The 14,299-nt window shown below is 31.3% G+C and overlaps 2 protein-coding genes across 6 annotated transcripts; both read left to right on the top strand.

Moving 5' to 3' along the window:
- The first annotated feature begins 1,558 nt into the window (after positions 1–1,558).
- LOC120075372 (pentatricopeptide repeat-containing protein At3g16610-like) lies at positions 1,559–5,775 on the top strand. Of its 2 annotated transcripts, XM_039028705.1 has the most exons (4): positions 1,559–1,758; positions 1,855–4,215; positions 4,867–4,931; positions 5,230–5,775. In XM_039028705.1, exons 1-2 carry the CDS (start codon positions 1,681–1,683, stop codon positions 4,066–4,068), a joined length of 2,292 nt encoding a protein of 763 aa, XP_038884633.1. In that variant the 5' UTR covers positions 1,559–1,680; the 3' UTR covers positions 4,069–4,215; positions 4,867–4,931; positions 5,230–5,775. The 2 variants fall into 2 exon arrangements, with proteins under 2 accessions (XP_038884633.1, XP_038884632.1); XM_039028704.1 differs by having other exon boundaries at positions 1,855–4,931; positions 5,230–5,767.
- A 6,838-nt stretch (positions 5,776–12,613) lies between these two features.
- LOC120075304 lies at positions 12,614–14,067 on the top strand. Of its 4 annotated transcripts, none has more exons than XM_039028571.1 (4): positions 12,614–12,847; positions 13,070–13,210; positions 13,348–13,515; positions 13,784–14,067. In XM_039028571.1, the coding sequence occupies exons 1-4, from the start codon at positions 12,770–12,772 to the stop codon at positions 13,880–13,882; spliced, it is 486 nt and encodes a 161-aa protein (XP_038884499.1). In that variant the 5' UTR covers positions 12,614–12,769; the 3' UTR covers positions 13,883–14,067. The 4 variants fall into 4 exon arrangements, with proteins under 4 accessions (XP_038884499.1, XP_038884497.1, XP_038884498.1 ...); XM_039028569.1 differs by having other exon boundaries at positions 13,345–13,515; XM_039028570.1 differs by having other exon boundaries at positions 13,067–13,210.
- The last annotated feature ends 232 nt before the right edge of the window (positions 14,068–14,299 follow it).

Here is a 14,299-nt window from a genome sequence, read left to right as displayed (position 1 = left end):
AAGCAAATAAAACAAACAACTGAGCAAAATCAAGATGTGAAGTAAAATATCATATATTATACAACACAAGCGTTCATACAAACTGTTTATAAATTATAGGACACAAGACTTTAGGGCATCAACCCCAACATGGCAAAGACAGACAGTTTCTTGGCCAAATATTTTTTGGTTAAAAACATATTACCAACTTGGATATCTTCTATAGTAGACTCAGATGAGATGACTATGGTGCTCGCCATTAATTTTTTGATATGCTTCCTCTTGTTGCAGCTGACACGGTGTTCACCACTTCTTACTGAATCTGTACAATGCTCACCGTCAATTGTTGGGTTTCTATCACCAAAAGCTCTTTTGTCAACCCTTGATTCTACATTCATCATTGACTCTACCACATGATTAGCATTAACAACTGCCTCGAACATATCTATATCCGCCACATTAACGTCCACATCATAATCCATTGACATGTCCACTTCAAACACAGACTCATCGTTAACAGCATCCTCAAATAAGTCCACGTATTCCATTTTCAACAACCCATCCGTATCATCTCCCATATCTAATGGACATACATTATTATTCAATGGACTTAATGAATGCACCTCATTGGAAACCGTATTGTATTCAGGAATAAACTCAAGTTCGGATGTGAATGTTGGAACATTTTGAACTAGATATGATGGTATCGTACTCCTAGGTTTATGGACTATTGGTAACTTCGATACTAAAAAGACCACTTTAGACACATCGTCACAATGGAGATCTTCTTGATTACTGATCACAAATGTAGATATATTCGACCTAACATTGTACAAACACCTTATAACCAATTCAAACTCAACAAAATATATCTCACTAATTCTATATATTTCCCATAAAACCTCCCCATACTTTATTCCATCGTCAATAATCAACCCTTTCAACTGATCCCCTATATATTCTTTCTCATCCTCCTTCCATTCACCCCAAAACAAACAAATATACAAGGCATCCCTAAAAAAAGTCAAAATCTCAGAGATATTCAATAATCTCAATGCAACTATATACATATCTCGCCCGAGATTTAAAACCCTACGCTAAATCTCAGTGAAATTATACTCAATTGCGACCAAGATTATTGAATTTCCACCGAGAATGCGTAAACAACCACGAAAACCTAAATTATTGGCTCAACAACATGCTAATAACAACTACAACAAATTTATAAAAGACAATATTGCTATATTTACCTTGTTTTTCTTGAATGTATGCAAAAAAGATGAGACCGGAGGATTTTGAGGACTGCCAAACACTAAAAATTTTGGATCACGTTAAGGAAACTTGTTGAGCAAGTCAACTATCTCTTTCCCAAAATGGGTTATTATAATAATTATATTATTTTTATATTATTAAGGGCAAATTAGTAAAATTCCTTTTCTCTCAATCGAATTTGATATTCAAAAGTTAACACAATTTTGTAGCCGACCTTGTTCGAGAAGGTTCGAGAAAAATTAATTCTACTAGATTTGAGAAAATATGCTATTTTTAAATGTGAAAAGGGTTATTTTGGACAATTTCCCAAATGGATGGGGGATATCTCCAAGTGATGGAGGTGATGAACTGGAAACCAGAAAGAACCACTAATTTTCAAGGCGGAACTGGAAGCACAGGGTACTTACTAAAGCTCCGCGATAAACTATTATGAGTTTCTCCATCAATTTTGCCGTCTCTCAACCTGCTCAATCCATTGTCTTCCCTTCACGAACGCCCAATTACCAGGCCAGTCTCTCATTCCCTCAACCAATTTCTCTTCTTCTTTCTTCTTTATCTTCCACAATTGCGATTAATTTTTGTAATGGCTGAAATTTTTGGCAGATACGGAATTCAGCTTTAACAATAACACATTCTGCTACCCAAAAAGCTATTGCAAACTCCGCTATCAAAATTCCCGATTCGGTTACAGTTCATAAAACTGACTCCCATCTTGAAATTCAGCAGCTTGTTGATCTTCTGCGTGATTGTGTGGATGCAAGGTTTCTGAAACAAGCCAAAACTGTTCATGGGTTTTTGTTAAAATCGGAATTTTCAAACCACGATTCTCTGGTCTTGCTTAATCATGTTGCTCATGCTTATTCGAAATGCTCCGATATTGATGCTGCCTGTCGCCTGTTTGATCAAATGTCCCAGAGAAACATATTTTCGTGGACTGTCATAATTGTTGGATTGGCTGAGAATGGTTTGTTCCTCGATGGGTTTGAGTTCTTCTGTGAAATGCAGAGTCATGGAATTTTCCCTGATCAGTTTGCTTATTCTGGTATATTGCAGATATGTATTGGCCTGGATTCCCTTGAATTGGGAAAAATGGTACATGCCCAGATTTTTATTAGAGGCTTTGCATCTCATACTTTTGTGTCTACGGCTCTTCTTAATATGTATGCAAAGTTACAACAGATTGAGAATTCATACAAGGTGTTTAATACCATGACTGAAGTTAATGTAGTCTCATGGAATGCTATGATCTCAGGGTTCACATCAAACGGTCTCTACTTAGATGCTTTTGATCTTTTTCTCAGAATGAAGAGGGAAGGAGTAACACTCGATGCACAAACGTTTATCGGTGTTGCAAAAGCTATCGGTATGTTACGAGATGTGAACAAGGCAAAAGAAGTTAGCTGCTCTGCTTCGGAGTTGGGTGTGGACTCTAATACTTTTGTGGGAACTGCCCTCATTGATATGCATTCTAAATGTGGATCTTTGCGAGAGGCAAGATCTATCTTTGACTCGCATTTCACAAATTGTCGGGTTAATGCACCATGGAATGCAATGATTTCGGGGTATTTACAGAGTGAGTTTAATGAAAAGGCCTTGGAATTGTTTGCCAAAATGTGTCTAAACGACATACACTTAGACCATTACACTTACTGTAGTGTATTTAATGCTATAGCTGCTTTGAAGTGTTTGTCGTCAGGAAAGAAGGTTCATGCCAGAGCTATAAAATCAGGATTGGAAGTGAATTATATAAGTATCTCCAATGCAGTGGCTAATGCATATGCGAAATGTGGATTGCTGGAGGATGTAAGGAAGGTCTTTTACAGGATGGAAGATAGAGATTTGGTATCTTGGACCACCCTAGTGACTGCTTATTCTCAATGTTCGGAATGGGATAAGGCAATAGAGATCTTCTCAAATATGAGAGAAGAAGGTTATGCACCCAATCAGTTTGCCTTTTCTAGCGTGCTTGTTTCATGTGCTAGCCTTTGCTTACTTGAGTACGGTCAGCAAGTCCACGGGTTCATCTACAAGGTTGGCTTGGATATGGACACATGTATTGAAAGTGCTCTGATTGACATGTACGCAAAATGTGGCTGTCTAGCTGAGGCGAAGAAGGTTTTCGATAGAATATCTAATGCTGATACAGTGTCGTGGACTGCAATAATAGCTGGTCATGCTCAACACGGTATTGTTGATGATGCCCTTCAACTCTTTAGAAGGATGGTGCAGTCAGGTGTGGAGCCCAATGCTGTTACTTTTTTATGTGTTCTATTTGCATGTAGCCACGGCGGGCTGGTAGAGGAAGGCCTACAGTACTTCAAGCTAATGAAGGAAACCTATAGTTTGGTGCCAGAGATGGAGCATTATTCCTGTATCGTTGATATCTTAAGTCGTGTGGGTCATCTAAACGATGCAATGGAATTTATTAGTAGGATGCCCGTAGAGCCCAATGAAATGGTTTGGCAGACTTTGTTGGGGGCTTGCAGGATCCATGGCAATATTGAATTGGGAGAGCTTGCTGCTCAGAAGATACTTTCTTCCAAAGCAGAAAACTCTGCCACCTTTGTTCTCTTATCCAACACCTATATCGAATCAGGGAGTTACAAAGATGGGCTTAGTTTGCGGCTTGTGATGAAAGAGCAGGGGGTAAAAAAGGAACCAGGATTTAGTTGGATCTCTATGAATGGTACATTGCATAAGTTTTATGCAGGTGATCAACAACATCCAGAAAAAGATAAAATTTATGCAAAGCTAGAAGAGTTGAAGTTGGCAGCCATTTCTTTGGATGATGTACCAGATTTGAGTTATGAGCTGTAAGATGTGGACCTTGGTTAGATTATACGGATTTGGATGGAAGTCCCGGTCCTTCGACCAAGTCTCTATGGAGGAAAAAAGAAAAGCATCAGCCAAAGATATCAAATTAAACAGTGAAGGCAAATTGGTGCTTAAGAACTAAATTTGGGGGTAAAGGATATGGGACTTACAGATATGATTGTCTGCATTATTCATCTCCTGCAGTTTCTGAAATATGTATGATTATGTACTGCATTAGATAAGAAAGAATAACGATTCGAGTTAGGGGAATGATAAAAAGCGCCACGGATCTTGCTCGGTTCTGTGAAGATCTCTTACTTTTTGACAATATGATTGCTTTATTGGGTGAAGGCTATCAGAAGTTTGACCTCTTCTATAGTAATGCATTGTTATGGTGTGCTAATATGGAATCATAGAGCCTTTCTGCTTATGATATTACTGGGGTCTACCAAACTTGTCATGTTCGAAGTAGTAAAATTTATCATTTCATTACATGAATAAGTTTGGGGAGAAATTTCTCAAATTCATCCAGCAATAGAAATGAAGACATTTCTCTTTTCTCTCTCCCTCTTATTTATTTTTGTTTTAACTCTCTAAATTTGTCTTTTATCCTTCCCTTTTTTTTCCTTGGAAACATGGCCTAGTTGTTTTATTTCCTGAAACTATTTATCATGCCAGAATCTGTTTACTATTTCTCCCGTGAATTAGCTGAAATGAGTTTACTGTTTTATATTCTTATTATTTCATTTTCCTTTTTTTACCATAAGAGGAATTTGATTGTTTTTGAATTATTGCTTTCAGCTGCAGTGAAGTGATAACTGATATAAAATACCTTTGACATGATCTCTCATAGTCATAACTAATCGGTATGCTTCTTCTTCCCCACCAATAATCTCACTAACTTCTGGGGGTGTAATAAGACTGTTCTATGCCACCCAGAAACAAAATTTTGCATTGAAATGAAACCACTTTATGAGATTCTTTCTTTTCTCGGGTATTGAGTGAGTTAATCCTTATAAATCTTTACCTTTGAGGTGAATTTACCTCACTTATATGATACAATCTAATGTGTAATTTTCTTCTAAAATATTGACATACCATCTATGGTTTCTGGTTCAAGGCTCAAAGTTAAATAATTACTGACTTAAACTCTTGTTGAAATAGGGAAAGGAAAGTTCTTTTGTGAAGATTAGCTAGATGGGTCAAGGAGTGAAGGCTTGGATGGTGAAGTTATGAAGCAAAGAGGAAGAAAAGCTCCTGGTTTAAAGGAGGAGAGAAATGAATTGCATGGGGGAGAGGGAAAAATTGTGTGCCTTTCAGAGACTATCCAAAAGCCAATAACGAGACACAACAGTTGAAAGGCTGTTTTTATGAAATGTCTTGTGAGTATGGCCCTCACCAGTGTTAGCTTGTTGTTGTTGTGCCATTATATGTGGTCCTTTTGCTGGATTTATATGCTGGTTTTCCTTAACATGTGAAGAAGATGGGACAAGCAACTTCCAGTGAGCATATATGTATATATATATATAATTGATGGAATTAAGAAAAAAGGAAATATTGTAAAGAAAATCTATGAATCTCCAAGCCTACAAACCGCCCCCGTGACCTAAAATGTTTGAAATCTTTCTGTCAACATCAGTAAGGGTAAACATAACAACAATATGGTACGTTTCCTAACTTAATGCTATGCATTTTGTTGCTACTTATACAGATTTATTTGCTGTTTGGGCCACTCTAATTTTATGCTTCTAAAATTAAAACTCTCATTTATATCCCCTGTTTCTATCTAAATAGATACATTTATTTATGTATTGAGGAAGGGGAAAAAAATAAAAAAATAAAAAAGGAAGAAAGAAAGATGCCGAGTTTGAATCTACAAAGACAAAAATTATATAGCTGTCATAAGTTTATATATGCTGTCTGAGCATTACAAGGTGACGAAAGCAGAGTAGCTGCTACAATTCTAAGACTGACGACTCTTTTGAGAGTGACCCTTTTCAAATCTCTCCTTTCTGCTTCAAACCCACCTTTTCTTTTTCTCTTTTAACCCTTTCATTTATGATTTACACATTTTCTCCTGATATTTAATGATGCATCTAGGTTTTGAATAAGGTCATAAAGTTTTCAAATTATACTTTGTTTTTGGGCCATTCATTATATATCAGAGTGTGAAATGGCTTGACGTTCTGAATAACTAAACATTGTATTTGTAGTTATGTTATTTACAATATTTATGATTTTGGTTTTAGGGTTTAGAGGGATACACTGTATAAACTCTCTAACTCTATGATGTTTCTGAATCTGAAATCTTATATCTTTCTTTTTAATAATAAACTGTTTTCTCTCTCTCCATGGATGTAGCTAACATACTGCGATATAAATTCTATTGATGTTTCTGAATCTGTAAATTACTATCTCTCTGTCTATGGACATAGTTACTACACTGTTAGTGATGACATAAATCTGTGTCGAATTTTCTTTAATTGTTTACAAAAAAATTTTTGTTTAGGTTTGATTGTCGATTTTCTTTAACAAGTATGAATCAAAAACTACTTGTGTTTGTTGTTTATATTATCCTTGTATAGATTCTTGCCAACCAAAACTCTCTTCGGCCCCAAGTGAACAAGAGAGGCACTTATCACTAACTTTATATTTTTATTAAGTTTTGTTTCCATTGTACATTTGCATGTGAATGTACTTTCCCGAAGTGCAACTCACGTGACCTTTTGTAGCAAGTCACAAGAATCCTATAACTTTGCTCCACAAAAACGGATAACAATATAATTTATTCATTCATTTATTTAAAATATATATATACACACACATAGAAATTAGAAAAATAGAATCGGATATGGTAGTATTATATATATATACTATATATATATATATATATATATATAATATATCATGAACATCGAGGAATTTATTCGGTGAAACGAGTACAATAAAGTTCATGGTATTCACGCAAAATTACAAATTTATTTTCAATTTTTTTGCATTCTAGATTAGTTAATAATAATAGACTTTTAGTCACCCCATAGTACGGTCTCGGCTTAATTAATGTAAGAGTTAAGCTTAAATTTGTTTCTTAACTTAGGGTAAAGAATATGTCACGAGAAATATTTCCGAATTAAGTAATTATACTTTTAGCATGGTTTGGTTTTCAAATGTAATAATTTCACATCAAGAAGCCAATTAAATAGACAGATTTAGCAATTCAATTATCTTAGGTTGGGGCTATTGGATCAAATTAATGCTAGGATTAACCAATTTTATTCTTTTGCAGCTAAATGACAATTGGGTTTTCGGTAATTAACGTCATAATTAGTATGATTAATTTTAAAAATCAAATTTGAAAATTTGGAGAGCAATCAATTTCAAATTTTCTAGGTAACATTTTAATTCCATCCCACGAGGCTCTCTCCAACTTTATAGCAACTGACGGACAGAGAATGTGGGCTGGAAAAAGGGTTCCCCTTTTTCGTTGATCTGAATCTAAATTTGAATAATTTAATGCTAATTAAGCACGCAGGTGCATGCTTGATTAGCTTGGAGGATTATAATTTAATCAAATTAATAAAGTTTTGGGGTATATGTAATTATGTATCAACTCTCGAAGTGTACGTATTTTGATTAGAATATCTAACTTTTAACATCGAAAGTTGAGTTGTAAAGTTGTAAAGTGTTGTAATTTGACCTTTTTTTAAAAAAATTATTTGGAAGCTTTTTAAGGTTTGTCATAAAAATAGAATGAAAGGGGATTCTTTTGTCTAATATATATATTTTGTTTCATTTTTTTCCTTAAAATCAACTTAGGATAAATGAAATTAAATTTAAGTTCATTTACATTTATTATAGTCCTATAGTCTACTATTTTTTTTACAAGAGTTTATAAAAACGTCTTTAACATGAATAAGGAGATCATTATAAAAAATTTGACGTGACAAAATAAATATCGTAATTTGTATTTCTTTTAATGATGTAAGGCATCTAGTATGTTATAATCTTTTTTATTTAAAGCATTTTGTGTTTTATTGAAAAATTATGAAGTTAATAATAAAGCCTCTAATCTCTATTATTTCTTTTCACTTTTAGCAAGAACATATGGTAAGCTTTATTGAAAAATATGGTAATTACACAAAATATTAAAAAAGATAGTAAACAAATTCAAAGCATAACCAAAGCATGAAATTTATAAAAATGTAAACTTGAGTAACCCATCCTGTCCCCTTTTCTAATTTATACCATCAAACTAAAATAATCCTACAATAACATTTAAAACTCGATCATTCCAACGACGGTTCAATTTACATTCCATATTCAAATTTTTCGTCAAGATCACTTTTAGCACGAAAACGAAAAAAAAAAGATAATGATATGTAATCCGTATTAAAAAAAAAATGGAAGGAATTTGATTGATTTGGAAGTATATATAAAATTTGGACATGGGAGTGTGAATTATTGTGTACAGGGAATTATGGGGGGTTGGTTTTAAACGACTGTACAAGAAAGTAAGCATGTGAAAAATCAAATCAAAACACAAAAGGCAGAGAGAAAAAGGGGGAAAAATTATATAATTTAGAAAAATAATTGGAATTGGTTTTTTGAAGAAACAGTAATAATAATAGGTGTGTTAGTGAAGACAAAGAGCTTATCTGTGTGAATTTTGTAGGCTTCCTCTTTTTCCATAATATCATGATATATATATATCGATAAACATCCAGTCACGCTCATTCGACAAAAACTACACTCAACTTCACTATTATTTCTCCAAATTCAATTGCTAAACAAAAACAAAACTGTTTAATCACTCATCTACTCAAAAATTTAAGTTCTACGATTGAAGATAAACGCAAAATTAAAGATCAAAAGCAATAGAGAATCACTATTAAGAAAATGTAAAGCAATAGAGAATCGACACACAGGTTTACATGGTTCACTAACAATGTGTTAAGCTACGTCCAAAGATAGAGTGAGAGAGTAGTTTTAATATTAGAGAGAATGATATTATAAAATGACAGATCAAAGGTGTCCCTATACTTGGTCGTTCGAAGCACCAAATAAGAGATTTATTATGTAATAGACAAATATAGTTAAACAAAAAATATAGACAGTAAAGAATCAATACAAAGATTTACATGGTTCACTAATAGTGTGTTAGCTACATCACAGACAAAAGAAGAATAATTTATTATTAGAGAGAATAATTCATAATACAAAACAAAAGCATCTCTAAGGTTAGAGATTTTATAAAGCACACTTCTCTAAACCTTAGAGTGAAAAACATAAAATAAACTTCTATACTTAATCGTTCGAAACATTACGTAACAGATTTAAGATATTTCAACAAGATTCAAGTTATTTCAACAAAAAACAGTAAAATCTCTTGTTTTCTTTATACTAGGTTAAATTACCGATTAATTATTGAATCTATGCATACCCATAATTTTTTCTAAAAATTTCAAAAGCATTGTTTTTTGTATGGCGTGATTGTAGGTTATTATTGTATATACTATATATACTTCGGTAGTACTAGAAATTTTTTTTCGAGCGTGAAATGGAAGTACAACTGTTGGTGGGAAGGGAAGGGACAAGTGTAGGAGCAGGGCTGGTGTGTGGTGTGTATTGTTTTGTTGTAATGATTAAAGGGCACACATGTGAATACAGACTGGGTACCTCATTTGTCTCTCACCAATCCACACATTTCCCCCAACCAATATTTACCCTAACTCATCACTCCCTTTTTTCAATTCTTTTCCCATATATATTCACCTTCTATACCCTTTTAATTTCCTTTAGGAAGAAAAATACGTTTTCGGTCTCTAGGTTTTGAATCTGATTTTTATTTCGTGTTTAAGTTTCAAATCGTTACATATTTTATTCTTAAGTAGTTTTGAGATAGGTTTAAATTTAGTCTTAATTTTCAAAATATTACAATTTTACATTTGAGATTTAAATTTTTGTTTCATTTTAGTCCTTAGGTCGCAAAATTTATACTTTTGATCTCAATTTTTTTACTAAATACTCACTTTTCGTTTTTTATATTGATGTATATTAATTAATTTAAAAGAATTACAATTAATTAGCTTCATTATTTTTCATCACTATTTAAACTTTTAATTTTACTTCATAATTATTTAAAATTAATTAATGGACATTAATGTCAATCATCGAATGTGAGTATTTAACGAAAGATCCATATTAAAATTGTAACATTTTGAAAATTAAATTGAAATCAATCTCATAACTATTAGAGACAAAATGGGAACTAAATTTAAAATCTAGAGAGACCAAAAATATATTTTCTTTTCTCTCTATTTTATAATAATAATAAAAAATAAAATATTATTTTTATGCGTTAATCAACTCTTCCTTCTATCCCATGTGTACTAATGCATGCAAATAATTATATTACAAGAAATACTATTTATAGCGACGAAAATGATGGGATTTAACATCAGTAGTTGGATATTATTGGGGTCTTTTTAATTTTTAATATCCATTTATGAGAAGATTGAATTAATGTTTTGATGGAGATGAGAGTTGAAAATTGGTGTAATAATCACATAGAAATCAGATAGCAATCACATAACAATCACATAAAAATCAAATAACAATTAAATTTCTAGGTGAAAGTTTTTCGACATATTTATAAAAAAGCAAAACCTAGGGACACACACCTAATTTTCAATTTTTAAAATTTTTATTAAAGTTGCAATTGCCCCTTGAAAATTTGTGATTGCATAAGAAGTTGGAATTATAGAGGAAGTATGCATGCAATGAGTATTCAAATGATCTGAAACCCGAACAATTCGAACTATCCAACTTAAATTGTAAGGATTTGGTTGGGTTGAGTTGGATTTTTTTTTTTTTTTTTTTTTTTTTAATGTTTTTGTGGGTAGATTGGATTCGGTTACACTTTTAGAAGTTCGGGTTGATCCAACTCAACCCAAATTTGTAATATTATTAAAAATATATATATATTATAACTTATAAATATTATAATTATATATATTTTTGATGTTTGTATAAAGTTTGTAATAGATATCTTGGATTTTATATTTAACATTTGAGTTTTATAAAATTTTAATTATTAATATGTATGGTACAAAAATTAAGTGTTTTAAGTTAATAAAAAGTGTAATAGAAAATAAAGAAAAAAATAAATAATCCGATACTCTAACTCAATTCATGTACACCTCTAAAATGCAGAAAGACACGTGTTGGAGAGAGATGAAGAAAAAAAAAAAAAAAAAAGAAGAAGAAGAATAAAATTGAAAATAAAAGAAGAAAAAAGAAAAAGTCCCCCGTGAGGAGTGTTTGGAGGCATTCAAAAATCACAACTAAACATCCTTTTGGTTGCTTCCTTGGCCTTCACTTCTTTCGATGGCCATTTTTTCACTCCCATCCGCAACCATCACGAGCCCTTTTTATTTCTGCCCCCACTATTTTCTCTCTAACCCCCCCTTTTTTTCTCTTTCTCCATTTTGCCCTTTTATTTATCATATTTCTACCACTCATTATTCTTCAAAATTCTATTTTAATTACATGTACTACATTTACGACTTATTCTACAAATGTCAATTTCATTTCTAGATTTTCATCGCTTTAAATTAATTACTCAATACACAATTAAATTTCAATTATTTTTTTCTTTTTTGGACATTTTTTTTAAAAATCAATTTGGTTTTGTTACTATTCTTCTTTTTTTTTTTCTTTTCCTTACCAAACAAAAAATAAATTCTACATGTTTAAAATCACCTTAAAACAATTATGCTAATACAAGTTTGATATTCAAAATAAATAAAAATAAAATACTCTCATTTAATAATTATTTGGTTTTTTATTTTTGAATTTTTGAAAACTAATCTTATAAATGTTATTATCCTATTCCACCTCTGAGTTTCTCTAAAAGTATTTTCAAAATCTAAGTCGAATTTTTAAAATCTAAAAATAGTTTTTTAATTAAAATTTTTTAAAAACCAAACGATTATCAAACCAAACTTCTTAATTAAGTTTTATAAAATGTTTTTGTTCCTTTTAAAATGATTGGAATAAAGAAAAGATTATTGTACGTATAATTAAAATAAAATTAGAAAATAAGAATTTATCCTATTGTATCAAATCAAGCGTAACTCAATTGACATACGAATTCTTCTACCATCAATTGTACTAAAAAAAAATGTCACACTGTACCAAAAATTTTGGCCCACACATCCAAGTAGAAGTACTTAACTTACCAAATACATTAGGGTTAAATTTGTTGGTTTGTGTTTGAGAAAAAAGAATGAGATTATTGGTAGTTTTATTTTGAATGTACAAACTGTAAAGTTAGTACACTTATTATTATTAATTAAGAATGCATATAATTCATTGACATGAAACAAAAAACAAAACAACTTAATTAATTATATTTTTTTAAAAAAGAATGTTTAATTAAAACTTTGAAATAAAAATAATAATAATGTATAGTAGAAGGGTATTTTAGTAAGTAGAACAGTTGGCAAAGTATTTTTATATATTTGGTTGTAAAGGAGAGAGTGATGCAGTCATGTGGGAAGCTAGCAAACAGAAAAAGATCATATAGATTTCAGGCCCTCTCATCATACCCTTATAAAACACACCTCTAAGTTTTTTTCTTTTTTGCAGAAATTATTACAAAAGGAAAAAAAGAAAAGGAAAAAAAAAAGAAAAAGAAAAATCCATGGTTTCTAGAGAGCACAAGAAGGCAGTTCTGCATGAGAAGCTTCAATTACTTCGCTCTATTACCAACTCTCATGCTGTAAATTTCTCCTCTCTCTCTCTCTCTTTTTCTTATTAAATTTTATTTTCCATAATCCTCTTATCTTGGAATTTTGATGTGAAAATTGAGAATAATTGGCATAAAAAAGCTTGGTAATTTAGAAGAGGAATTTTGGGTTTTTTTTTTTTAATAATTTAAAACAAAAAAGAAGAAGCAATGATTTTCTAACACAAAAAAATTGGTATTTTGTGTGTGTAGCAGCTAAACAAGGCCTCGATTATAGTGGATGCATCAAAATATATCGAGGAGCTAAAACAGAAAGTAGAAAGATTGAATCAAGATATATCCACCGTTCAAAATTCAATCCACCCAAATCCACTTTCTCATCAATATTCTCCCATGGTATAATTTTTTTTAATAATTTCAATCAATCAATCAATAATAATCATAATCATAATAAAAATCAATTTTTTTTTTCCCATTTCCTTCATTTATTCAGAGAAAAATTAACCCATTTGTGTTTTTGTGTGTTGTAGCAGGTTACAGTGGAAAGGCTAGTAAAGGGATTTTCTATAAATGTATTTTCAGAAAAGAGTTGTCAAGGGCTTCTTGTTTCCATATTAGAAGTGTTTGAAGAGTTGGGGCTTAATGTCATTGAAGCTAGGGTTTCTTGTACTGATACTTTCCAATTACAAGCTATTGCAGAAGTAAGATTTTCCAAACACCCTTCTTTCTATATATATATATATATGTATTATCATCATCATTATTCATCAATTTAAATATATCTTTTTTATTGATTCTCATGCATAATTGGTCAAATCAATCATTTAATTTTAACAAGGATATATATTTTAACCTAAAAGAATTGAATTTTGATCCATCTGTTGGGTTTTATTTATATTATTGAAATATTAAGTTTAATATTAAATGGGTGTTTTTTTAAAAAAATTATTATTATTTTTTTTTTGGTAGATTGAAGAAGAAGGAGAAGAAGCCATTGATGCTCAAGCTGTGAAAGAAGCAGTAGTTCAAGCAATAAAGAGCTGGGGCCAAAGCGGTGAACAAGATTAATAAATAATCAACTTTCTAGAAGGAGAATTATTCAAAAAAAAAAAAAAAAACCACCTTAATTTCTCCAACTTGTTTTAATCGCGGCGTTTTTTTCTTTTTTTGTTATCACCTTAACTTCTCCGTTTGTAATGTGGTAATTAAAAAATTAATCAATGGAAAAACCGATTGATTAATGTTCTTCAAAATAAATGGAAAATAATAACGAAATAACAAATTAGATTAATGTCAATTGACAAAATATACTTTTTTAAAAACAAAAAATTGTAAGTTTTACTACAAGAGAATAATGAGCATAGGTTTTTGAAAATCATGAAAGGTATCACTTTTGGAGTTGAAGTACGAAAAGGAACAGTTTTTCTTTAATTTCTTTCATCATTACAAAACTGATATCATTTCAGCAGAAGTACGTAGAAAATA

This window comes from Benincasa hispida, chromosome 4, assembly GCF_009727055.1.
Source record: "Benincasa hispida cultivar B227 chromosome 4, ASM972705v1, whole genome shotgun sequence".
In the NCBI taxonomy this organism is placed as follows: domain Eukaryota; kingdom Viridiplantae; phylum Streptophyta; class Magnoliopsida; order Cucurbitales; family Cucurbitaceae; genus Benincasa; species Benincasa hispida.
Note: the sequence above shows the minus strand (reverse complement) of the source record. Positions and strands in the feature narration are given on the sequence as shown.